This window comes from Benincasa hispida, chromosome 12 (genome assembly GCF_009727055.1).
Source record: "Benincasa hispida cultivar B227 chromosome 12, ASM972705v1, whole genome shotgun sequence".
In the NCBI taxonomy this organism is placed as follows: Eukaryota; Viridiplantae; Streptophyta; class Magnoliopsida; order Cucurbitales; family Cucurbitaceae; genus Benincasa; species Benincasa hispida.
In genome coordinates, this window is record NC_052360.1 from 80137995 (window position 1) to 80164042 (window position 26048).

The 26048-nt window shown below is 32.1% G+C and overlaps 3 protein-coding genes across 6 annotated transcripts; 2 read left to right on the plus strand and 1 right to left on the minus strand.

Moving 5' to 3' along the window:
* The first annotated feature begins 1329 nt into the window (after positions 1 to 1329).
* On the plus strand, positions 1330 to 3628 carry LOC120067784 (ycf20-like protein). 2 transcript variants are annotated; one of them, XM_039019367.1, is made up of 3 exons: positions 1330 to 1508; positions 2138 to 2345; positions 3120 to 3628. In XM_039019367.1, the coding sequence occupies exons 1-3, from the start codon at positions 1403 to 1405 to the stop codon at positions 3589 to 3591; spliced, it is 786 nt and encodes a 261-aa protein (XP_038875295.1). In that variant the 5' UTR covers positions 1330 to 1402; the 3' UTR covers positions 3592 to 3628. The 2 variants fall into 2 exon arrangements, with proteins under 2 accessions (XP_038875295.1, XP_038875296.1); XM_039019368.1 differs by having other exon boundaries at positions 1362 to 1533.
* Positions 3629 to 11432: 7804 nt separating this feature from the next.
* On the plus strand, positions 11433 to 16087 carry LOC120068041 (arginase 1, mitochondrial). The gene is made up of 7 exons (XM_039019713.1): positions 11433 to 11590; positions 12974 to 13116; positions 13286 to 13445; positions 13954 to 14087; positions 14529 to 14738; positions 15253 to 15363; positions 15518 to 16087. Exons 2-7 carry the CDS (start codon positions 12976 to 12978, stop codon positions 15776 to 15778), a joined length of 1017 nt encoding a protein of 338 aa, XP_038875641.1. The 5' UTR covers positions 11433 to 11590; positions 12974 to 12975; the 3' UTR covers positions 15779 to 16087.
* Positions 16088 to 16224: 137 nt separating this feature from the next.
* Positions 16225 to 22191, minus strand: LOC120068039 (protein NRT1/ PTR FAMILY 7.3-like). 3 transcript variants are annotated; one of them, XM_039019711.1, is made up of 5 exons: positions 21854 to 22191; positions 19814 to 19951; positions 19224 to 19441; positions 18146 to 18696; positions 16225 to 17251 (listed from the first exon to the last, which is right to left on the minus strand). In XM_039019711.1, exons 2-5 carry the CDS (start codon positions 19824 to 19826, stop codon positions 16378 to 16380), a joined length of 1656 nt encoding a protein of 551 aa, XP_038875639.1. In that variant the 5' UTR covers positions 19827 to 19951; positions 21854 to 22191; the 3' UTR covers positions 16225 to 16377. The 3 variants fall into 3 exon arrangements, with proteins under 3 accessions (XP_038875639.1, XP_038875638.1, XP_038875640.1); XM_039019710.1 differs by having other exon boundaries at positions 19814 to 19958; XM_039019712.1 differs by lacking the exons at positions 19224 to 19441; positions 19814 to 19951; positions 21854 to 22191 and adding an exon at positions 18977 to 19211.
* Positions 22192 to 26048: the final 3857 nt, after the last annotated feature.

A 26048-nucleotide genomic window follows, 5' to 3' on the forward strand; every position in this document is an offset into this window, starting at 1 on the left:
TGATATTCAACAAATAGACGATTTTTTAGCCATTCCACCACCATTAAGGAGAAGGTATTGCATGTGTTTGTTGGACAAGATTAATTAATTACGTTTCTGTGTTTGCAAGTTTCTTTGTTATTATTTTTTGTAACTTCCTCTAGTCCCTTATTGCATAGGTATCATATATTTGTTGATTTTTTTTGTGACATGTACAAATGGTCGTGGCATGTGGCCCTCAAATATGGATACAAATTTTTCTTAAGCAAGTTGTAAAATGGCCATGTATAAGGCCATCAAATTATGTTAAATTTAATGAATTTCATATCCGCGTCTAGATTTTTTTTATCAATGGAATGAATTTAATGAATTTTATATTTGGTCTAAATTAACACTATTTTGTAAAATCATTTGGCTTTCTTTAACGAGAAGTTTGAAATGAATAATACAAAATTGAACTATATACCATATCTTGAGATTAGAAAGAATAAAAAATTACAATCAATATCTTATTCCAAATAGGAATGATACAATGATTGAATTATAAGATTAAAAAAATAGTGTTCATACAGACAAATTATTTTAGAGTATAAAAACCTGAACTAGATTGCATTGACAAATGAACTCTGCACACCAAACACAAACATATAAACTCAGACATAGCAACTTTGTACACTCAAACACAAACATAAGAACTCAAATAACACAACTTTGTATCTCAAACACATACATCATAACTTTTCAAACATCAAAATTTCAGACAACCAATATCAATTCAGTGCTCTAAACAGAATCGGCTACTTAGGGAAATGATTTTTTAAAAACAACTCATACTTTTCAAGAAAAATGCCCATGGTTTTTTAAAACCGTTCGTACTTTTCAAAAGGAAAAAAAAAGGAAATGAATTAATTATCGTTCTCAAATTCTCAATGAATTAATTATCCTCTTGCTTCTCCTCCCTTCTCCCACCGTCCCCTAATCCAAGTACCACCGCCAGCGGCTCCACTATCTTCAAAACTGATGAGAACCGACCGACAAAAAAAAGATGCATTGGTGGTTGCCTTCACCGAATTCGACCAATGGATGATCATCACTATTTCAACCTCATTTTTGATCTCTAAATTTTAAAAAATGTTTAATCTTTATTTTTTTTTTACTTTTAAAATGTTCGACGATACTCCACCTCTCATGTTAGTTAGACAAAGCATAAAAAAATAATTAAGTATTATTTAATAAAATTTGTTAACAATTAATTTTAATGACTAGATTTATTAAAAGTACGGAAATTGAAATTGAATCCCCTCTTTTGGTTTTCTTTTAATTTTTTTAATATTAAAATTTAAATTTAAAAAAAAAAAAAAAAAAAAGAGTAAAAACCAGAAAATTTTATTGGCTAAGAAGATGAAGGACGATTGTCTATCCGATGTCCAAGGTACGGCCCCCATGCCCAAGACCGCCGATTGATGAAAGAGACGAACAGTTCTTGCAGCTAGACTTACATGGGAACAGCGTCAACGATAATCTAAGAGGTTGCTTGAGCTCGGATATTGATCAGTATGCACTCTATTCGACTTATTTCATGATTTTTCACTCAGATAACTTCAATTTCCCCTCTCTGCGAGCTCTTGTTTAATTGATAGAAATTCTAATTAGGTTTGCTGGAAATTGGTCTATGCCCTTAATTTCGACGATTTGATCGTTGTATTTCAGTGTAATTTAGAGTATGCTTGAAGGATTGTGGCTAAAAGATTTACGGAGATTGAAAATTTGACGATAAGGAAGAATCTATCTGCATTGTGCGAATTAAGTTTTACCGTTTAACTTGAGCCATTTGCTTATTGTTATTTAGTATCTGTAAGCTGTTTGGTTCATGTCCATGAGGCAATGGGCAGAGCGGATTTAGATTAAAGAGTGAAAGTTTCTATGTTATTTCTAAAGACATGTTTCATTTGATAAAGTTGTGAAGAAATGAAGGAACTATAAGCCCCAAACAGCAATTCGAAACATATGAAACTCATTAATTTTTCTTTCATCGTTTTATCCTTTTTTGGAGATACCCTAGGCCTGAAGAATTAAATTTGCGATTATTTCGTTGATTTTAAGATTATGTCTAGATAAGTTATGTTCATCAATAACTGTACTTGAATATTGCTTGCAGTTCAAGATAATGTAATGGCAATTTCAACGAGGTTGTTATCCACCTATCCAAGAACCAGTAAGCTTCAATCTCCAAATTATGCGAAAACAAGAGGTTCGGTTTCGGGCCTCGTGGCATGCTTTTACGACACTTATGTGCTCCATGGTCAACTTCACCACCAGTATTGTTCCTGCTATGTGACCAAACCTTCAGTGCTAAAAAACTTCAAGTAAGTTACCATGATGTTGGACATCCTTTTGTTTACTTAAGGTAGCTGTAGTTGCTAGGTTCTATGTTAGTTATGCTATTCATTTATGGCGTTAGGAGCATCAAAATGTTGAATTCGACGCATATGATATGATTATTCCCCTCAATTTCGAATTTTGTTCAAGAAATGAAAATGATTGAGCCTGTCAAGTTAAAGTAGCTTCTTGTTCTCTGCCTTCTCTGCATCTCTCAATCGTTGTGCTATACAAATTTGAGTCTATAGTTTCCATACTTGGTAGAACACTTAAACTTCATAAGTTCATTGCAAAACGTATGATAAAATTTCTCTTGGACCCTTGGTAACTCAAGGGAATTAATGACGGTATACTTAAGGATTCACATCAAAGGGAACGCAGTGATATGTCATATGTCAAACAAATATCCTCAAAACCTCTGCGGGCATAAATGTTTAAACCATATTTAACAACACTTGAAAAGTGTCATCACTGTACAATTGATCTATGTTTATGATATGAATGGTATTAGAGAGAAATTAAGGGTATATTAGAAATTGGTTAGTAGTTTATTAGGGAAATTTGGTTAAAAATACAGTGAGTAGGGAAAGCGGAGGATAAGCAATATTTTGGAATATGGAGTAGGGTTTGAAAGTATCTTGAGATTGGGCGGGTCCAAGTACCTTGAACACTTGGTTTATCTTGTATTTTCATTATCATTTATCTTTCAATAGATTTGGGTTCTATCAGTTTATAATTTGCTATTATTCTTTTTGGTACAGGAAGATGGCCTTGTCCATTAGGGGTAGTGTAGAAGGGAGTCCATTTGATCCTCCTTCAAATAACTCCAATGGCAGAACGAGATTGATACGGATTATTCAAGCTATTCAAACCAAGTTGAATGCGAGAATCAACGAGTTAAGGAAAAATCTTCCATTGAAGATACTGTTCTTCTTGGTTGGGTTTTACAGTGCAACTGCATTTGCAACTGTGATTGGTCAAACAGGTGACTGGGATGTTCTATCTGCTGCATTGGCTGTGGTTGTTGTGGAGGGGATTGGGGCCCTCATGTATAGGGCTTCTCTTCCTCTTTTGAACAAGATTAAAGGCCTCATAACCATGTTCAATTATTGGAAGGCTGGACTGTCCATGGGTCTTTTCTTGGATTCTTTTAAATTTGAAATGGATGATATTTTTGGGTTACATAACCTCTTCCATTTATACTTAGAAAATGTAATTCATATAATTTATTAACACATTCAAATTCATGGCCGTATATCTTCAAATTCCATTAACTTTGGTTTATATTTTTTCAAGCTCTAAGTACAGGGGATGGCCCATCCAGTTCATGAATTTGAAGCCCTGGACAAAGATGGTCTATTCGAAGGCTTTCCTAAGAACTGTGGGTAACTTCAGAAAGCTTTTGGGTTCCCATCTTATGAATTGTAGGGTCTTTGGTACAATGCCGTTGTTTTTTTGTAGAAAACAAAATGTTTAAATATTACTTTGGAGTTCTTGTAATTTCAAAATGTTCATTTTAGTTCTTGTATTTCCAATATTGGTTCATTAAGTTCCTATACTTCTAAGAGGTGTTCATTTTTTTCAAATGAAGGGACCAAAATAATTACATTTTAGAAGTACAAGAATTAAAATGAACATTTTGAAAGTATATAAATCAAAATGCACTAAAGTTTGAAAGTACAAGAACTAAAATGAACCTTTTGGAAGTATAAGAACCAAAATTAATTTTATTTGAAAGTATGAGAATGAAAGTAGTATTTAATTCGAAAACAAAACATTCGGAGTTAAGTGGTAGTTCTAGGGAAAGAATAAGTTTGAATGTGTAAATGGGCTGGACCTGCAGTGAAGCCCATCAATAGGTGAGCCCAATTTCTGGTTCCGCATTTGATTGAAACCCTAGCGCCGCCAGTTGTGGCTTTTGCGTACTTTATAAAGAAAGTTGTTTTTGCCACAAGGGAGAAAGTAGCTCCTCGAGGCGCGTGATTGCGTTTTGTATTTTTGCCTGTCAAAAATTAATACAGGCGTCCGGGTTCTTCATCGTACCCTAAAAAGGAAAATGAAAAAAAGAAAAAAAAAAATGTATTGTGAATGTAGAAACATGGATATTAATAAAATATAATATTAAAATAAATATAAAATAATAATAAAGTAAATAAATTAAACATAATATATAAATAAAATAAAATAAAAAAATATGAAATAAGAAATTTCGGTAAAATCTTCACCTTCTCCAATTTTTATGGATTTTAACCCAATATGTGTCATTCAAAACCCACAAAATATTATTATTTATAGTCAATTTGACAAGTTTACAGTAAATTTGGTAAGTATGAGGTCACATATAGACACTAATGAAATGTCGAGACAAATGGTATGACACATGGACACTAAGCATGAACATTTAAAAGACATCTATTATCACAATATTTATAATACTCTTGCTTATATGCTTATTATATATATGAAATATGTCTCGTTAACATCTTATTAGAAAAAAATCTTAGTGAAAGGGAAAATAGTACATATTTCATAATATTTATATTCCTAAAAAGTATATTTACTCTCTCTCATTTAAACATCACTTGAGATCTCTAAGTCCTTCATTCCAATGTTGTGCACCAATTTTTTAAAGATTGTGGTAGGTAATGTATTTGTAAATAAGTCTGTCATGTTATCTTTCGAACAAATTTGTTGTACAGTGATGTCGCTATTTTCTTCAACAACATGAGTGTAGAAAAGCTTTGGTAAAATATGTTTTGATCTATCTTCTTTAATATATCCTCCTTTGGTTAGGAATATGTATGTTGTGTTGTCTTCATATGGTATTGTTGGAAGTTCTTTATTAGAAGAAAAACTACATGTTTCATGAATGTGCTGAGTCATTGATCTTAGCCATACATATTCTCGACTAGCCTCGTGAATTGCTAGAATTTCAGCATGATTTGAGGAAGTAGTTGTTATGGTCTATTTCACTAACCGTCATGATATTGTAGTTCCCCCACATGTAAGTAGATAATCTGTTTGAGATCTAACTTTGTGCGGATCAGATAAATATCAAGAATTTGTCTAACCAACCAAATCAAAATTTGATTTATTTAAATAAAACAAACTCATATCAATCGTTCCTTGGAAATAACAGAGTATATGCTTAATTTCGTTCCAATGTCTTTTTGTTGGAGAACAATTGTATTTTGCTAATAAATTTATTGAAAATGCAATATCTGGTCTTGTATTATTAGTCATATACATAAGTGCACCAATTGCACTAAGATATGATACTCAAGGACCAATAAGTTCTTAATTATCATCTCGAGGTCGAAATATATATTTCTTAACATCTAGTGAACGAACTTCCATTAGAATGTTTAATGGATGTGCTTTATCTAAATATTTTTAAAACCCTTCCCGTATAAGTTGACTAATGAACAAATATCTCATCTACTAAATGTTTAATTTGCAAACCCATGCAAAATTTTGTTCTCCAAGATCTTTCATCTCAGATTATTTCATAAGATATTCTATTGTCTTTGAAAGCTATTCATGAGTCCCAACTATATTTAAGTCATTAACAAATACGGTTATAATAGTAAGTTTTGATTGTGATTTCTTTATAAAAACTCATAGATATATTGGATTGTTTTGATATACTTCTTTCAAAAAAATATCTACTCAGGCGATTGTATCACCTTCGTCTTGATTGTTTCAATCCATATAGCGATCTCTGTAACTTTATTGAATTGAATTCATGTGGATTTGATTTATATGTTACAGGTATCTTAAATCCTTATTAGGTATCTTAAATCCTTATGAGGTATTTTTCGTATAAATACCATTATCAAGAGATACATATAAATATGCTGTAACTACATTCATAAGATGCATGTCCAGATTTTCATACACAGTCATACCAATTAATGTAATTGCATCCACCGCCAGAAAATACATCTTCTCATAATCAATATCAGGTATTTGTGAAAAACCTTGTGCAACTAGTCTTGCTTTATATCATGTGACCACATTATTTTCAATTTTTTTCCACAAATACCCCTTTGTATTCCACATATTTGACACTTTTTTTCTCTTCACAAATATCTTTTTTTTTTCTTCTTTTTTTTCTTTTTTTTTCTTTTTTTTTTTATGATCACATTTTTATAGCATTTGGGTGTATTTTAACATCAAACACTAATGACTACCACTAATATCAAATGCTACAAATTCTAATTTTATAATATTTTCATAATAACACTATTACAAAATATTATACTTATATTAGAAACTTAATATATTTCAAATATGTAAAATCTCATTTAATTTATTAATTATAACGAAGAGAGAAAAACTAACATATCTTTAGAACCTATCTTTAGCGAGAAAAACGAAAGGAGCTCGTGTTGATGACATGTTGTGAACTCGAGGAGCACAACAAGAATACGGATACCAATAAAATATAATATTAAAATATTTTTTTGTCTTTCCTGAATGATAAGGAGAAAAAAATAGCCCATTCTCATTTTTGGTGGAACAGATCTACTAAAATAATATAATAATAAAATAAGTGTGGCCGTTAAATATAAAATATAATAATAAAATAAAGGTTTGAGACAAAGGCATTCGTTTATTTTATTTCTATTGATTAAATAATGTTAAATATATTTGATGATTATAATAATTGATCTCTTATATTTAATTTTGGTTTCTATATACAAGATTAATAAATTAAATACAAATATTTAATTTTGAGACATTAACTATTTTTACATATCCAAACAAAAAAAATCTATATACATAGACTCATCAAAATTAAATGTTAAAAAAAATCTCATCAAAATTAAATATTAATTTTTATTAGGTAACACATACTTTTTTTTTACAGATTATTCATAAATTTGATTTTCAATCAAGTTATCCTAGTCTACCTACTTAAGAAATTTAGGCAACATCTATTCCAGCGTAAATTTAAATATATCCCAATTGGTTAAGACATATATGACCAAAAAGTTAGATAGTCTAAGCACCATCCTTACGTATTGTTGAATAAAAAAAGAATAAACTATTTTAGTCTTCAATTTTTAAATATGTCGATTTTCGTCACTAAATTTTAAAATAATTATTTTGATACTTAAATGAGTTGCTCAATAGTAATTGATATGACCTTGCTGTTTACGGGTATTTCTCCTAAATGCTGTACTGAAATTAAAAAAGAAAAACGAACTTTCTAAAATTCTCTCCATTAAAGTTCCCTTTAAGGAAAATCTGATTTGATCTCCATCTCTAATCTTTTAACTACCGCTGCGTTGCGCATATATTCTCTCCATCTAATCTCTATCTTTGGCTTTCTAAAATAACACAAAATTAATAAAAATTATATTAATATCACTTTTAGTCTCTAAACTTTCGTAAAAGTAATAATTTAGTTCATAAATTTTAGTCTGTAATGATTTAGTCCTTGAACTTTCAATTTTATAACAATTTAGTCCATAAACTTTATCATATAATAATTTAGTTTATGTATTCTAAGATTTGTAAAAATTTAATGCCTATTGTAGAAATTAATGTTAAGATTTAATTAGATTTCTTGCTCAAATAGATGGATAAACTAATTAAAGACTTATTATTTTTTATATAAAATATAAAATCTACATCATAAAATAATAAAAAATGACATCTAATTTTGATAAATTTGTTTACGTAAGGGAGTAAATTGTTATGAATTTAAAAATACAAGAATTAAATTATTACATACTAAAGTTTATAGATTAAATTGTTATAAAGTTGAAAATTAAGGGATTAAATCGTTATAAACCAACGCTTAGGGACTAAATTATTACTTTTATAAAAATTTAGGGCGAGAATTGTTTTTTAACCTAAAAATTATCAACTATATTTGATTTCAATATTTTAGAATATATATTATATTAAAAAGATGGGATGTTTAATAAACATTTTTCTGAGTACTATGCCCCTTACTTTAATAGTATACCATCGACATTCAATAATTCTTGAAAACGTCCATAATTAATATTTAATTAAATGTTTAGATTAAAATTTTATAACTAAGTGCAATTTCTCTCCCAATATTTAAAATTTAAGTAACAGGAGTTATTATTATGAACCTTTTTAAATATAAAAAAATATTTAAAAATATTTATATGTTATAGTAAAAAGTTTCCAAATACAAAACATTTTTGGAACTTTTTGCAGTAAAATTAAATATTTTTTAGATTTTTTTATTTATAAAAATTTTCCATTTTTTTTAAAAAAATTTATATAAACATGATATTTAAAAAAATGTTGAAACAATATAAATATACATTTTTATCTCATAAATTTATTTTGGTTTTGATTTTCTTTAATTAAATGATACTATTTAGCTTTTTAATGAGTAAACTATATATAATGAAAATTTCAAATTGATGCATGGTTAACATTTAACTTAATAAAATAATATATAAAACAAAAGGTATGAGGTTAGTAAAAGAATAATAAAAGGTATAAAGAAGTAGAAAAGTTAGAGAATGAAAGACTATAATGTAAAAAGTTTTGTGAAATTTAATTTCCGAAAATTAATTATAAAATTAATGCCTTTACATTTAGTTATATTCGATAGTGGAAATTCAAGGGTTACGTTAATGCAATCTTTTCAACTCCTATCTATAATCATAACTATATAAGGACTTAAGGAGTTATCATCTACCCATTTTTTTTTTCCACATAAACTTAGTTTATTTTTCTTTCTCAATTGATTCTCAGTCAAATGTCCTCTTAACTTAGATATCTATTCTTTCATTTTCAAGTTAATTTGTTATCTACTTTTTTTTACCATTGAATGCACCCTATAATCTCATATTTGATAATTTCTTAACTATTTTTTCTGTATTGAGGATCATCGAAATAAACAAGAATACTATTTCTACGAAAAAGATATGGGTATTTCAATTGAAATACCGGAAGGGGGTGGTAGTTCTTTTTTCTCGTTATTGAAGTGATTCAAATTGAATAATGAATCCATTTCTTCGCCTCTTTGTCAATAAATCAAAACTACCGTGAAAAATAGCAGGATATGTGAGATTAGATTGATCTCATACATAGGATTGGATTAAGTTATGAATAATCAAGAATTTCGCTTTCGTTTTTACCAGAGAGATCAGGGCCATAAAATTTTTTGTCTCACTTTATCATTATTTACTGAAAGGCTAGAAATATATCTTATTTCGACAAAAAGAAAATGAATGTTAATTTGATCTTGATCCTTGTAGAGTGAAAAAGGGACTCCATTGTATCCGCACAAACCTCCTAATAATATCCATATATGACTTGTTTTTTTGTAAGAGATGGACATTCCTATATGTAAATTCGGTTTAAAAAATCAAACCAAAATTTGAAAACTTAAAAAAAAAAAAACAGTTTTTAAAAGCTTGTTGTTTTTTAATTTTGGTTAAAAATTCAATCATTCTACTTAAAAAAAGATGCAAACTGTTGTATAAAATGAAGAGGAAATATGTTTCATTTTCAAAAACCATAATCAAAGAACAAAATAGTTATCAAATAGGGTCGAGAGTTTTACAATCTCTTCAACTCCCAGCTATAACTAATATATAAAAAAAAGTATTATCTTATCTTTTTATTTTATTTTCGTTTTTTTTGGTAGAAACATAGTTATTTTTTTTAATTAGTTATTTTTTATTTCTCAATTCATTACTCTCTCAAATTTTCTTTGTTCGTATGAATGTAGAGTAGTGTTATGTACTAATAAGAGATGAAGATGTTTCGACATAATGTTTTCAAACTTAGGAATCCATTCTTTTTAGAGATGTTTTCAAGTTATTTTATATAATTAATATTCTTTTAATGTTTATGAATCTTAAAATTTATTTAATTCAACTTTTAGAAATTAAAAAAAAAAAAAAAAAGTCTTGTCCATGTAAAAAAAATTGTTCAACATTTCCAATTTTCAATTACTTCTATTAGTTGTAATGTAAAAAAAAAAAAAAAAAAATACAAATTATAATTACTTTTCCTATTTCAAATTTACAAATGTGTCTTTTTTAGAACATACAAATATCTTTTATTTAACTTGAATCGAAAAGAATATGGAAAGTTAAAAATATGAATAACTTAAATTATACTTATTTATTTTTTAGAAGTTGATACTACGAATTTATGATTTTACATTTAATTAAAATTAATATAGGATTTGAAAGTTTTTTAAATTCAAAAGTTTTAACTTATTCATATCCTACCATTATAAAGTTCTCTCTTCTTCTTTATCATGATTTAGTTCTATTTTTTTTTTAAAAAATATTTTTCTTCGTTTATTAGATCATCTCCAGGAAGATTCTAGATTTAGAAGATTACATTTTAGTGGTGTAGCACATTAAGTTTTTAAAGTCATAGGAAATAAAATGGAATTATAGGGAATAATACTAGGTTATCAATCCAAAAAATTCAAGCTTTAATCTATAAGATTTATGGTTTAAATCCTTATAATCTGATTGTACTTAAAAAATAATAATAAGAACTGAGTGTAAAGTATCTTTGAATTATAAAGAACAAATTTATCAATATTGTATTTTATTATACAAAATTTATAATTATTATTTAACTAATTTCAATAAAAAATAAAGAAAAAAAAATATAATTTTAGTCTTGAGTTTTAATAATTTAGAATAGGTGATATTATTATACAACAACAAGGGGAACTCACAGCACGGGATCAAAGCAACAAAGTACAACACAATGACAGAATAACAAAACCAAAATAAAGCAACAGATAAGACCATAACAAAACCAACATATAAATGCAATCCGCAAATCACTAGGGAGAAAGCTAGAGAAAATAACTCAAAATCCTCCACAAACTAGGGACAACAGCAAAACAAAGAACAACGTAAAGTTAAAAAAGAAAAAACATCTATAAATATATTAGATAAGACTAAGAAGATCGATAACCCGCTAGAAAGCAAATGATTAAAAAATTTGTACATGTATAAAAATGAAATATAAAAATTGGGCATTTGTTGTATAAGGGAACTAAAATTGTATTTTAATAATTATTTTATTTGCAGCTTCTTAACTGTCACGGGGCAGCGATTGGAAAGCGTGCTCTTCCTTTTACACAGTGCTTATTTTATTGGCTCACTCTCAATTTCTTCTTCCATTTCCAAAAATTTTTCATTCATTCGCACATTTTTCAGCTCTCCGCTCCCTCCATCAACTCTCTCGCTCTTCGTCGGTAAGCTTCCGATATCTTTTCTCTCCATTTCCATTGCATGTTTCTGCTCCAATTTCGATCAAAATTGGACAGATAAAAGACGGAATGGTTGTTGTTTTATCTTTTTTTCCGAGCTTTTGCGTTTGGATCAGTGAATGATCCTCTGGGTTTTGCTCTGGGTTTTCTCTTTCTTCAGTCTCTATTCGCTGTTTATTGCTGTTATTTGAGTTTGATTTGCACTGGGATGTTTGTAATTACTCGGCTGAAGTGTGTGAATCTTGCAATGGTTTTTTTTTTTTTTTTTTTTTTTTTAAAAAGAAAAGAGAAAATTATTATAATATAAATCTCTAGAGAATTGTTGTTCTTTACCTGATTTTTAGCTGCCTATCTCAATTACTTTTTTGCCCTTGAAGTTGTGCTTTCTCATTGCTTAGTGGTCACCATCTCATTTCTGCTTCCCGCTTTCCTCTTCAAGCTCAGATTTCTGTTTTTTTTTTTTTTTTTTTTTCAATAAATATTTGATTTGCAGGGAGGGAAACTTTGTGGGTTTTGGTTATGGAGCACGTTGATTTGACACCCAGACCGAAATATAAATGTTTTTTAGGAAAAACAAAATAAATAATAATTATATATTAGTCAGGCTTACTGGCTTTTTATATCCCCCTCACCCAAATTTCTAATCTGTATTTCAGTCCTCTAGTATGACTTGGACAGTTTTAATTTATTAAAAAGAATGGATTTTAAGAAAAAGGAAAAGACTTGAACATTAAAAGTAACAATAATTGTTCATTTCGATAGAATGATTCCGATGGTGTTCAACAAGTAATGGTATTAGTTCTTTTTGTAATTATTCATCAGATCGTATTTTGTTAGATTGGAGACCTTTCTTCTTGGGTGCTTTCTTTTGAGGGCTTGGTTTTTTAATATGCCCTTATATTCTTTCATTTCGTCCATGGGTTCTTTATCGATAATAAAAATAATAAATAAGGGTGGTAGTACTTGCAAGAAGAAGTAGGTGGAGAAGGACAACATTTTTTTATTAAGTGGACGAATTGGGGTTATGCAGTAATCTGACAAATCTTAAAAATTGCTAAGATACTGGATTGTCTCATAAATGGCAGGGGGCATTTCTTAGCTTTGTATTTGAGGTTGTAGAAGTAAGTGTTCTCTTATTTTTCAGCACGATATGTTAAAGTCAGTTTTCATTGGATTTAGGCCATATTCTTCTATAGAGCAAATGAGTTATTTATCATACAGTAGAAGTTGAAATCCAAATTTTGGTTGGTACACTTATCAAGATAATTGATCTCAGTTCATTAGGTGCATCAAGTTGCTTTTCCCAGACCTTTTGAATTAGAAGTTTTTTGCCCAATTTTAATTCACATATACGATGTTCATTCACAGAAATGTCAGTGTTAGGACGGAGAGGAATTCATTACTTTCAGAAACTAAATTCTGCAAATATTCCCACCGCATTGATTGAGAAGGGTCAAAATCGTGTTATTGAAGCATCTCTAACACTCATTCGTGAGAGAGCGAAGCTCAAGGTATGTTGGTCTGGTTCCTTGTAATTTGTTTCTTACTAAATAAATTCTAGATAACTTAATCAAACTGATTAGATTGTGTGATTGTTTATTTAGAATATATTAAGTTAAGTAGAGAGATATTTGTTCAGCAGTCAATTACAACATTAAGCTTCTGGACTTGTTTTCCTAGGGTGAGCTTGTGCGTGCTTTAGGAGGTGCTGTAGCATCGGCTTCTCTTCTTGGAGTTCCTTTGGGACATAATTCATCATTTCTTCAAGGTCCGGCATTTGCACCTCCTCGGATCAGGGAGGCCATCTGGTGCGGGAGCACAAATCCAACTACAGAAGAAGGTATTCTATTCTGTTGCCTCTAGGAAGTTTCATAAAATTAACTTAGTATGTGTTTAATATGGAATAGCAATAAAGTTGGTTTATTCTTAATATAGAATAGCAATGATAGCATAATCCTCACTTGTTACTTGAAATTGACGCTTATCACCTTTTCTATTCTTCAATATGGTAAATCATAATTTGTTTCAATAGGCTTGTATTAAAAGATTTTAAAATTAGCCCCAAATAGTCACATGTATAAAGTTCTGATAATTAGTGGGGAAATCGTCAAAATAAGGTATATTTAAACATTCTGATTTCAGAAGCAAAGTTGAAACTAATTGTGAAACCTAGGGGATTTTTAATTCGTATTGTCTTGTCTGGACATTCATTTGCCTGCAAGTTACCCTACATGACAAGAAACAAAGTTCTGTGCTTCACCCCCTTGCCTAATAGCTAATGTTAGTTGAAATTATGAAATCATTGGCAATCCACGCGCCAAGTGAAAAACAATGCTTTTGTAATGCAGGAAAAGAACTTACTGACCCAAGAGTGCTGACGGATGTTGGCGATGTCCCTGTCCAAGAGATCAGGGACTGTGGTGTGGATGATGAAAGATTGATGAACGTTGTGAGCGAGTCTGTAAAGCTGGTGATGGAAGAGGTGAGTTACTTTGGAGCTTTTATTTATTTATTTATATTTTCTTCTCTTTATAGTTTGAGGTTGAACTGTGGATCGTCATTGATTCAATCACTTTACATGTGCAATGACAAATTTAACAAGCCTGTCAAACTGGTGTGGAAGGATCTTATTTTCCTAGTTTGTCCATATGTGGTATCGTTAACCTTACATGTCATTTCTCCTCAGAAAGATATGGCCTAAACTTTTCATAGTTCATTCGATAACTTGTCATCAGAGTTATTGATATATAAATCTCTCCTTTCCTAAAAGAAGTGCCATGATTTTAGAACCTCTTTTTCCCCTTATTTTGGTGATGTTATTTCTTAAACCTTTGGTGCTAGTACATATGTAGTTTCTTGGCTGTGGTTATTCTCCTTTTGTATATTGGTTGAGTAGATTATATTTTGAATCTTGCTGCTTCAGGATCCACTACGGCCATTGGTTTTAGGAGGCGACCACTCCATATCTTATCCTGTTGTCAAAGCAGTCTCTGAGAAGCTTGGGGGTCAAGTTGATATTCTTCATCTAGATGCTCATCCTGATAATTATGATGCTTATGAAGGAAACTACTTTTCGCATGCCTCTTCTTTTGCACGAATTATGGAAGGTGGTTATGCCAGGCGACTTTTGCAGGTAAGGTTATTTCCTCGGAAGTGTTATTTTAATATGAAATTTGTATTCGGTGATTTTCTCCTTTGACCTCTACTTTATATTGATAATAGTTTTCATTCTGCGAGCTTATGTCAAAAACCGGGGTTCGGTTGAGTGTTTATGGTTTTTTGTCCCCTTTCTATGACTTACGGCCACCATTAAGTTTTTTATCAGTAAAGGGAGAAAGAGATGATTTTGTTTTTTAGTTTTATTTTTCAAAAAATTGTTAGTTGTTAGAGATAATCAGTGGTGTCAGGAGAAGTTTGCTTTCTATACGGGGTATTTCAATTTCAAGTCCCTATTGGTTGTGAAGGGACACTCCTTGATTTGCATACTTATAGTGAATTCCCTCCTTTTTTATCAATGAAATGTCTCTCTCCCATTCCTTCAGGATCAGAATCTTGTTGTCACTCATAGTGAATCAAAAATCTTGTTGTTACTTGTATACTAATAAACCGAAGTTCTACTGAACTTGAGAAATGGTTTTTCGTTTCAGGTTGGTATAAGATCAATATCACAAGAAGGAAGAGACCAATGCAAAAGATTTGGAGTGGAGCTATATGAAATGCGGACCTTTTCAAGAGATCGCGAATATTTGGAAAATTTGGTCTCTCTTTTTTCCTCTCTTCAATACATGCGTAAAACTTTTATTGAAAAAAACAATATATTTCTTCCTTTACGATCATCAACTCTGAAATGTGACGTACCTTACTAGCCATTGTCTGTTTCCTAACTCTCTACTGCGTCAATATCATATGCAGAAATTGGGGGAAGGCGTAAAAGGTGTTTACATTTCAATAGACGTCGACTCTCTCGATCCAGCATTTGCTCCTGGAGTGTCTCATATTGAACCGGGAGGTTTGTCTTTCCGTGATGTTCTGAACATCATCCACAATCTTAAAGGGGATATTGTGGGTGCAGATGTTGTCGAGTTCAACCCTCAGCGAGATACTGTCGATGGGATGACCGCTATGGTTGCTGCTAAGTTGGTAAGAGAACTCACAGCTAAGATAGCCAAGTGAAAAGCAAAGCCTTGTGTAATCCATCCATTGGGATCCTTGCTACTGTTTCTTGCGCACTATAAAGACCTATTTTTGCAGAGGGAACTTATTTATATAGGATTCTTGCGCACTCACTCAGTAACTAGTGAACTGCTGAGTGATAGAATTATTATAAGGTCTTAGAGCACATCTTTATATAGGGAAGGTTTAGCATTCACAAGTTGATGGAATCATAGAAGAACTTGAGAGTAGTAATTATAATTTTGGTAATTCTAAGTTTTGTTCCTTTTGTGCAATATATATTTAATAAAATTGAAAATCATTGTTTAAGTTCATCCCAATCAGTTCTTTTAATTTGATTGGTGAACATTAAAAGAGCAGCAGAAATATATTTATAAATGAAAAGTTAAAGCTGAACATAGTTCAACTATCATTGACATATACTCCTTTTGAAGTCAAAAGATAAAATCTTCATATTATACTACAAAGTAATGGAAGAAATATATTTATTGTCAAACCCGTTTGCCTACACTCTCTATTATCAAAGAAGTCTTTGGTAATATACATGCTATATCTCAACAATATTTGTTCCCTGAAATTTTCCTATCTGAAAAGGATTCTCACTTGAACTCTATATTAAGCTCCTCTTCTTGGTCCCCGTCACGCTTCTCTATTACCGAACCTTTATACCGCTTGGCACAAACTACATAGAAGGCCAAGTTAAGAGCAGTAAGTGCGGCTGATAGAAAGAAGAATCTGTCCAAATGACCGTCGTTCAGGTTCGGGGGAACCCAGCCTAGCTTACCATTAGTCTTTGTGATAGCCATTACAGTAGTTAAAATAAGGCTTGCAAGGTAACTCCCCATTGCTGATGAAGACATGGAAAGTCCCATCCCCAAGCTTTTCAATCCTTCTGGTATTTGTGATGTGAAAAAATCCATCTGAGCTACGTAGACGAATGCTTCAGAGACCCCCACAAGTACATACTGCGGCGTTTGCCAGAAAATACTCAAAGAACTAGTTTCTTTGCCACTAACACTTGCATGTTTCAACCGTTTTTGCTCGACGAAGCCTGCAATAACAAGTGCTACTATTGCAATGGCTAGGCCGATCCCAATCCTTTGTAGCTCGTTTGGGGGTTTTGGCTTTCGTTTGGCAATTCTTATGTATAGAGGAACAATAAGTCTGTCATAAAGCATGATGAACATGGTTGTGCTTACAATGTCGAAGGCGGTCATGCTTGCTGGAGGTATGTGGAAGTTTGACACGACGATGGTGTCCATGGCAGCTCCTTGTTCAACAAAAAGAGAGAGCATTTGAATGAACACAACAGAGGAGAAAATAGTGCATAACCAGACTGGAAGAAGCCTCAAAATGCATTTGACTTCCTCAACCTGAGTGACAGGGCAAATTTGCCATGGATTTGGAGTTTGGCTTTGGTTGCATATCAAGTTAATCTCCTCTGCTGTAAGAATGGCTGCTCTGTCTAAAAATCTGCATTATTCAAAAAAAAAAAAAAAAAGAAAAAAGTTCATCCACTAAAAAGTTTCTTGTCAGGATTTTGATTTTTAAGGCTTCGGTCATATCACACCCATCCCTAGGTAAAAAAAAAAAGTATAGTTCAGAGTATTTATTGATTAGGACAAAAATATGTTTTGAGCATGAGTCATCAATCATGGCAGAAAATTTGTCCCTTTCAAAATACTTTATGAGCATGTGCCCAAACGATCATGTTGGAAGAAATATAATTTAGAAAAATGATCCTAAGACGTTAATAAGTATTTCTTGTTACAGTAAATACTATTTTGTATTTTTCAATTAGTTACAGTCAATATTATTTTTAAAACCATATTTACTAGTATTTACTATTTGCTATAGTTTTTACTATTTTACATTCATCATTTTTTTATTCTTTGCTAGAGTGTTTACTATTTCCTTCTCAAACTAAAATAGTTTATATCTCAAACACATACTACTAAAACTAAAACTAAAATAATCTACAGCCCAAACACATTATTATAACCCAATTATAATAACGTAGGACTATAATAACCAACTTCTTGGCCCAAGCACCCCCTTAAAAATAAAAGGTTGATATTACTCGGATTACACTAACAAAAATTAAAGATTATGATAAAACACCTCAGTGCCTCAGAAACTAATCCTTCAAAGTGATAACATTCTTCAAATTTCAAATGATAAGTTAATCTAAATTCATAATATTCCCTTACCAACCTTATTTATTTATGTATTTTTCCTAAAACCGCCTTGTCTATATATATATACACATACAGAGACACACATATATATATATCACACGAAAAAAGAAATAATGAAAAAAGATTAAAGAAAAAAAAAAAAGAGAGAGAGAAAAAGGACCCCACTTACTTGAAGCCTTCAGTGTGTACCATTCTCCTTGTACCCTCTTTCCCAAGTTCTTCATAAAGACCTTCTCCATTTGAAGGCATTTGAAGATTCATCTTCTTCATGGAAGCCATTACAACTTGAGAGAATCTTGATATAGGATTCCCACAAGGTTTGGACTGTCTATATCTTGAAGTTCCACTCAATAACAACAGATAGGCAAGCAATCCACACACAGCACATATCCAAAACCCCACCATCCAGTGCCCCAAATTCTCTATATAAACCAAAACTGTCTCTGCAATCAAACACCCCATGTTTATTGACACATAGAAGTAGCTGTAAAATGAGGTCTTGGCTCGGTTTTCCTTGGGATCTTTGTCGTCGAACTGCTCTGCACCAAATGTAGCCAATGCAGGCTCGGGGGCTCCATTCCCCAAGGCAATTAGATAGATCGATATGTAAAATATTGAGAGTTCAGTTAAGCCATGAGGGTCGCATAATTGGCCTATTTTGCCACAACCATTCGGTTTGAGCAGAGATATGTGAGTTAATAAGGAAAGTGCTATCAGACCCTGCAAAAAGAGAGCGTGAATTTTATTCACATCGCAAGAATATTGTTCATCTCTATCGCTGCCATCTAATGAAGAATGTTGTAACCTCAATCTCATCTAAAAAAGATCTTGATTTTAGTTTTCTAAGCTAATTTATTAACTATTTCTTTGTTTCATAACCTAATTTCGAAAAAATCATAGTTAAAATTTTCAAGTTGTCTCTGGGGTACTAAGATGACAAGGGGTAGAGATGTTTGGAGATATCTTGTGTGTTTGAACGTTTAGGTTGAAAATAACTTACAAAATACTTTGTCTTTCGAATTTGACTCTGGGTTAGGAGGAGGCGGGCCATGAGCATAATACAGAAGTAGGCCCTAGACACCCCGCTTAAAAAAGTCCCAGAAGTTTCAAAAACTCATCAAGGAGTACAGATTGTGTGGTAGCTCATTCTGCTAAACAACTTTTAAGTTGTCTTTTTAGACTTGTGATGGAGTCATTATTAAATCAGCTTGCAACAGAACAAGGAGCAAGAGAAGAAGCCGACTTACAACAATGAAGACAAGTTGAAATATTACACAAGTGAGATATCTTCCCAAGTACGAGTCACTGAGAAATGCACCCAACAAAGAGAAGCAATAAGTGGTTCCCATCCATCTGCTGAATGTATTTGCTGCTTCAGCATTGGTTTGCCTCAGCACTGACTTTGAAAACAGAACCAAGTTCACTTCAACTCCAGCAAATGCCAGTGTGATCAATCCTTGATTCACTGCAGGGGGGGTTTGACATTTTATATATTCTCATAATTGGAGATAGGAGATGGGAATATTGCCAAACAACTCCAAGTAGAACCAAAACGCTAAAAGTTTTTTTTTCTTCCAACAAGGGGAGATTGAGAGATTCGAATATTTGACGTCTAGGTCAAAGGACATATGCTCAAACCAGTTGAGCTGTGGTCAGGTTCAAAACCAAAATGCTAACTGAATTTTCTTAGCTTATTTATGATCAACCTATGTTTTTGAGAAAATGGTAGCAGTTGAGGAATATGAATGCTATCAAAGGAGCCCTTAAAAACATGAAAATGAAGTTTGAGATTTTCAGATTTTTTATAATATAACAACCAAAAATGAGTTTTGTTTACCTAGCAGGAGCATCCCACAATTCCACCCACCAACTTTTCTTCCTTTTGCTGTTGTTTTGTCATTTTGATCAGCCAAGGCAGCATCTTCTGAGCTTGAACTCTGAGACCTTTCTTGGCCATTCTCCAACAGATGTAGATCTGCCACCTTTTGCAACATTTTAGGTACTGTTAAACTTTTATAAAAATCCATTTCAATATCAAATGAAAGCTAAATAAAAAATATATATTAAAAGCTATCATCAGTGTAGCATAAGAGATTAAAGTTATATGTATAAAATTGACTGTAGCAACTTTGACATTTGATGAAGATAACAGTTCAAATGGTATCATCTAAAGTTATCATGACGATGATTAATGATAGCAGTTCATGACCTTAGAATATTTGCACTTTCTGATGTTCTATTGTTTTGTATAATTTCTTACCCGTTTCCTACAAGTTGGTATAAAATAAAAAGGGGAAAACAGATGACTGTTAGTATTGTATTGTTATGAAAGATAAGAAGTTGTTGAGCTCCACTAAACCCAAAAATTTAAGGTCCCGTTTGGTAACCATTTTCTATTTTGTTTTCGTTTTTTTGAAAATTAAGCCTATAGACACTACTTTCACATCCAAATTTCTTCATTTATTATCTACCTTTTACCAATAGTTTAAAAAACCAAGCCACAATTTAAAAACTAAAAAAAATTGCTTTTAAAAAGTTGTTTTTGTTTTTGGAATTTAGCTAAGAATTCAATCATTGTACTTAATAAAGATGCAAATCATTTTAAGAAATGGGAAAGAAGTAGGCTTAATTTTTAAAAAACAAAAACAAGAAATGAAATGGTTACCAAATGAGGTCTAAGCTAATGGGTTAAAATAAATTTAAATTTACCTCCATACTCTAATACTTTTCTCACTTGTAGTTTGGAAATTAGCACAAGACCTAACCAAATGGTTATCAATCAATATCATATGGGGAGAAATGATTTTACTAGGGTTCAAACATAGGACCACTTGCTTTCATATTAAATCACTGTTGAACCCATAAGCCTAAGCGAATAGGAAACAGGAAATTAATTCTTATATCAAACACTTTAACATAACAACATAGCTTTTCAAAAACAATTGCATAAAGTTATGGTCAATTGGGTTTATGAAGGCGTTTAGTCTATGAAAACACATTTGGTTCTTCAGTGGTTTAGTGATGGAACACATGTAAGAAACTTTGTTACACCTTAGTAGAACTTTTCACAATAGGGCCTTATCATTACAAATATTAAACTACAATGATCAAATCATCACCCACATTTCAGCAGCTAATCATTTAGCCCCGTTTGATAACTCCTTTTTTCTTTTCTTTTCTTTTTTGGAAATTTAGCTGACAAACAATACTTTCACCCTGAGTTCCTATGCTTTGTCATCTTGTTTTTCAAAATAAGAATGCATTTTTTTCCTTTATAGTTTATTATACTCTTGTTGTTTTGATTTCCTCCTCATGAGGGTTTGTATTCTTTGAACATTAATCTCTTTTTATTTTGTTGATGTATTTTCAAAACCCAAGTCAAGTTATGCCACGAAGAGTAGTTTTAAAAACTTGTTTTTCTTAATTTGGCTAATAATTCAAATGTTTCTTTGAAAACAGAGAAAATCATAATAAAGAATCAAGCACAATTCTCAAAAACAGAAAACAAAATACGTCATCGAACAGGATCTTAATCTGAATAGGAACTAAATCATTACCTTAACAAGAAATTATAGACTAAATGGCGTTGTTTAAACAAAATAATAAAGAAACATGTTAGCTAAACATGATCTCAATTTATCACCAACATTGTAATAGAAAAAACAAAAGACGGTTAATCAATTCACTAGCCTTAATAGTCAAAAGCAAGCCCTAGCTATTATGGATAAAAATGAACTTTTGGAGAAAGAGATAGATAAGACAAGTGGAGAATGATAGCACAAATTGACCGATGTGCGACATTGGAAGGCAAAATCATGAAAAGGAGAATTGAAGTAAAGCCAAAGCAAGGAAGGCCATGATGAGAGCACATTATCACCTGAAGTTCTTCGTCGTTGGCTTTGAGCTCTGGTTTTGACTCCATTGCCCTAAAAAATTACTCCCACTGCTCGTTTATGGAGAAAGAGGGGAAATGGGGTTTTGGATTCAGAATAGAGAAGGGAAACATCGAGTGCCGCAACTGAAGCTCCCCTTGCATGGCGGAAGCTTTGAATGGAAGCAACTGAAATTGTATGGAAGCTGACTACGGCAGCCACGGACGCTTGTCCCTGAGGCTCTGCCATTCGGCCGTTTTTTGCTTCCTTTGTGGATTTGTTTCTTTATTATGCTGAGTGAGCACTGAATGTGGGAGTGTGGAGGATTATTATTTTTCTTTTTTCTTTTTTCTCAATATAATTTAATTTCAACGAGGTATTGATTTAAGTTTAATATAAATTTTGTAGTTGAATTATGTTATTGTTGATAAATAATTTATTACCATGTTATTGGAAGGACTAGTAGCAAGACTTTATAAAGTAACTATTGTACCAACGAATTTTAGAAATCAGTACGTAGTCCAATGATATAAAATAAAATAAAGTAGAATCGTATTTGAGATTTGATTTCCACCGTTCTATAAATATCAAGTTAGTTTTAGTAATTTGAGAAATGCTTTTAAATAGGACTAAAGGTAAAGTGATGTGGCAGTTATATTGTTGATTGTCACTTACTCATTTGGCAATATATATAGTAATGAAGTGTCATTTTCTTTGTGCTTTTTTTTTTTTTTCTTGATTCTAAGCTCGTCGTAGCTCCCTCCACATAGCAATCGTATTTCGTTGTTTCTACTAAAAATTGTTGTTGTCGTCCAAATGGAATGAAGGAGAAGTTATTATTCATTCTATATGTGGGAAAAAAAAGACTTTCTCTCATCATTGAGGGTAGTATGTTAGCAATAGTGTCTAGAAACTTTATGAATGTTGTCTTTTTTTAGGTAGCAATGAGTTCATACTTTCTATTTGACAATCATGTTAGTTGATTGTATTAAGATTTAAGATTGAGTAAGAAAATATCAAGAAAAAAAAGTAGATTAAGCGGACATGACAAATTAAGAACAAATTTGTGATGTTTGAAACCATAAGAACTTGTCTAAGGTACATATAAACTAAATTTAAATATTTAAAACTAAGAAACCAAATCAAAATTATGTTGAAACTACATGGATTGAATCTCTAATTTAAGATTAATTTTTTAAAAATATATAAATTTTAAAAGAAAATTTTATAATAATGGGACCATTTTTCTTTATGTGACAAAAACTAAAATTTAAAACATATGATAATTACTAATATTAATTTTTCTTTTTTACCAAAAATATTAGAAATTTAACCCATTAATGTTGTCTGATACAATTATCACATGAAAATTGTTATATAAAATGTAGGGACAATTTAAGATAAGTGTTTTTGCAAGGATGTGTTGTAGATTTGAGATTTTGTAAATATGTCACGTAAGTAGAAGATGTGCTAAAATTGCAACCTATTATGTGTCGTGACGTGAAGCATCACATCAGTCATTCTAAAAGTAAAAGCTTCGGCGTATTGGAAATTCTAGCGTATCTCAGGTCATCATCCTCAACCTCAGCATTCCCTTCTTCAAGATCAAATTTCACATCCTTATCCATCAAATTGACATATATTTCAACAATTTCCATGCCAAAATTTTTATCCTCCAAACCCCTATTTGCCAATTCAACATCAACAGAAGCAAAGTCCTTGCCCCCTTAACCCGACAACCCTCACCACCGCTGTTTCTAGCCGCCAAATTGAGAACAAACCCAGAAGAACCAGCAGTTGTGGACGCTGCAAATCGTTTATTAAGTCTAAAGATAGAAATAGAATACATATAGTATGCTGAAGAGAAAATTCTAGAGGGAAATGTTAGGGAGACAAGTAAAGATAGAAAAGAAAAAGGGAAAGTGGAAGAATAATCATAATGTGAGTCACCAAAATCTGTTGTGAATTAGTTAGAATTATTCCACTCCACCAACCAAATTAAGCCATGTGTACCTATTCCTTTATTCTTTTTTTTATTGTTGTGTAACCACATTGAAGAACAATGTGAAAAGGCTGTATATATCAATATATATACTGAATACAAGAGAAAAGAAGCAAAAAAGGCATTCCTCCAAAATAATTTTCTCATTCTTCAACTTGGTATCAGAGCCACCATGGCCAACACCACATTAGCCGGAAGCTCCTCCACCACCGAACATGTGAAGTTCAGCACTCCACCGCTGAATCAACTGCTCAACCAGCTCACCACCACAAAGCTAGAATGCGGCAATTTCATGCTGTGGAAGACACTTGCGTTGCCATCCTACGAAGCTACAAACTCGAAGGATACCTCTCAGGGTAGATCCCCTATCCGCTGATGTTCGTCCAGACGACCTCAGAAGCAACTTCCAGCTCCCAAGTGATTAGTGATGACAGAGTAAGCTCATCAATAGAACGGTGTCTGAATCCTCAATATGAAGCATGGCTAGACGTCGATCAACTTCTGCTAGGATGGCTGTACAACTCGATGGCTCCAGACGTTGCCGTCCAACTCATGGGGTACGAAAATGCGAAAGAATTATGGGATACCATCCAATAGTTGTTTAGAGTTCAATCCCGAGCTGAAGAAGACTATCTACAACAGGTATTCCAGCAGACAAGGAAAGGAAGTCAGAAGATGAGTGAGTATCTGGAGTTGATGAAGATACACTCTGACAACTTTGCGCAGACGGGAAGCTCTGTTTCAACAAGAACACTGATCTCACAAGTTCTTCTTGGCCTTGATGAAGAGTACAATCCAGTAGTTGTGGGAATCCAAGGCAAACCAGGTATTTCTTGGTTAGATATGCAATCCAAACTTCTTTCATATGAAAAATGCTTGGAACATCAAAACTTTGTCAAAATGCATAGCTTCTTTGCTCAGAATCCTTCTGTCAATATAACTTTCAACAGGCACACAAATGGAGGAAAGTCACAGTTTAATCCCTCATTCAATGGGAATCGGCAACAGGGCAACAACTCTAAAGAAAACAATTCAAACCACAATCCATTCAATAGACAAAATGGAGGCCGCGAATGAGGAAAAGGATGAAACAGTAACTTAAATCGACCGACCTGTCAAGTCTGTGGAAAGTACGGTCACTCAGCCTTGGTATGCTATCATTGATTTGATAAAGAATACTCTCAGAACAATAGATAAGGCAGAGGTAATCATGGGTCGATTGGCTCCAACAACAATACTGTGGCTGTATTCACGGCCTCACAGACCTCCAACCCCTTCATGGCCACACTGGAGACAATAGATGATCCTAATTGGTATATTGACAGTGGAGCTACAAATCATGTAACACCCGACTACAACAATATCAACAATCCAACTGAGTATGGAGGTAATGAACTGGTTATTGTAGGTAATGGAGAAAAACTGCATATCTCTCACACTAGTAAATCTTACTTGTCTGATGGAAGAAATGAGTTTATACTAAATGATGTCCTATGTGTACCTAACATTTCAAAGAATTTGATTAGTATATCCAAGCTAGCTCATGACAATGTTGTGGTTATTGAATTTCACACTGATTGTTGTGTCATCAAGGACGAGGCTACGGGCAAAACACTGCTGAAAGGGGAGCTTGACAAAGGACTGTACCGACTACAAGGAACTGAAGTACTGAAAGACACTGCTAAGAGAGGAGGACCTGCTCTGTACAGAAATAATCACCGGCTGCACTAGTTCTATCAGGAATTAGGATAAATGTAGTTGAGTCAAGAGCTATCTGGCACAAAAGATTAGGACATCTGTCGACTAAGACATTAGACTATATCATTAGAGAATGTAATTTACCTTTCAAATCTAATGAAGAAAATTAATTTTGTGACTCATGTCAATTAGGAAAAGCAAGTACTTTACCATTTCCAAATTCTCAATCTCGAGCATCAAACAAGTTTAACTTAATACACACAGATGTATGGAGACCAACTCCGATTGACTCTATCGATGGGTATCGGTACTATGTACTATTCTTGGATGACCACAGTAGATATGTATGGATATACCCCATGAACCAAAAGAGTGATACATTGTCTGCATTCAATCATTTTACACAACTCATCAATACTCAATTCAAATTAGGGATTAAAATGCTCCAGTTAGACAATGGTAAAGAGTATGACATAATTCATTGCCTCTATGACTCAAAA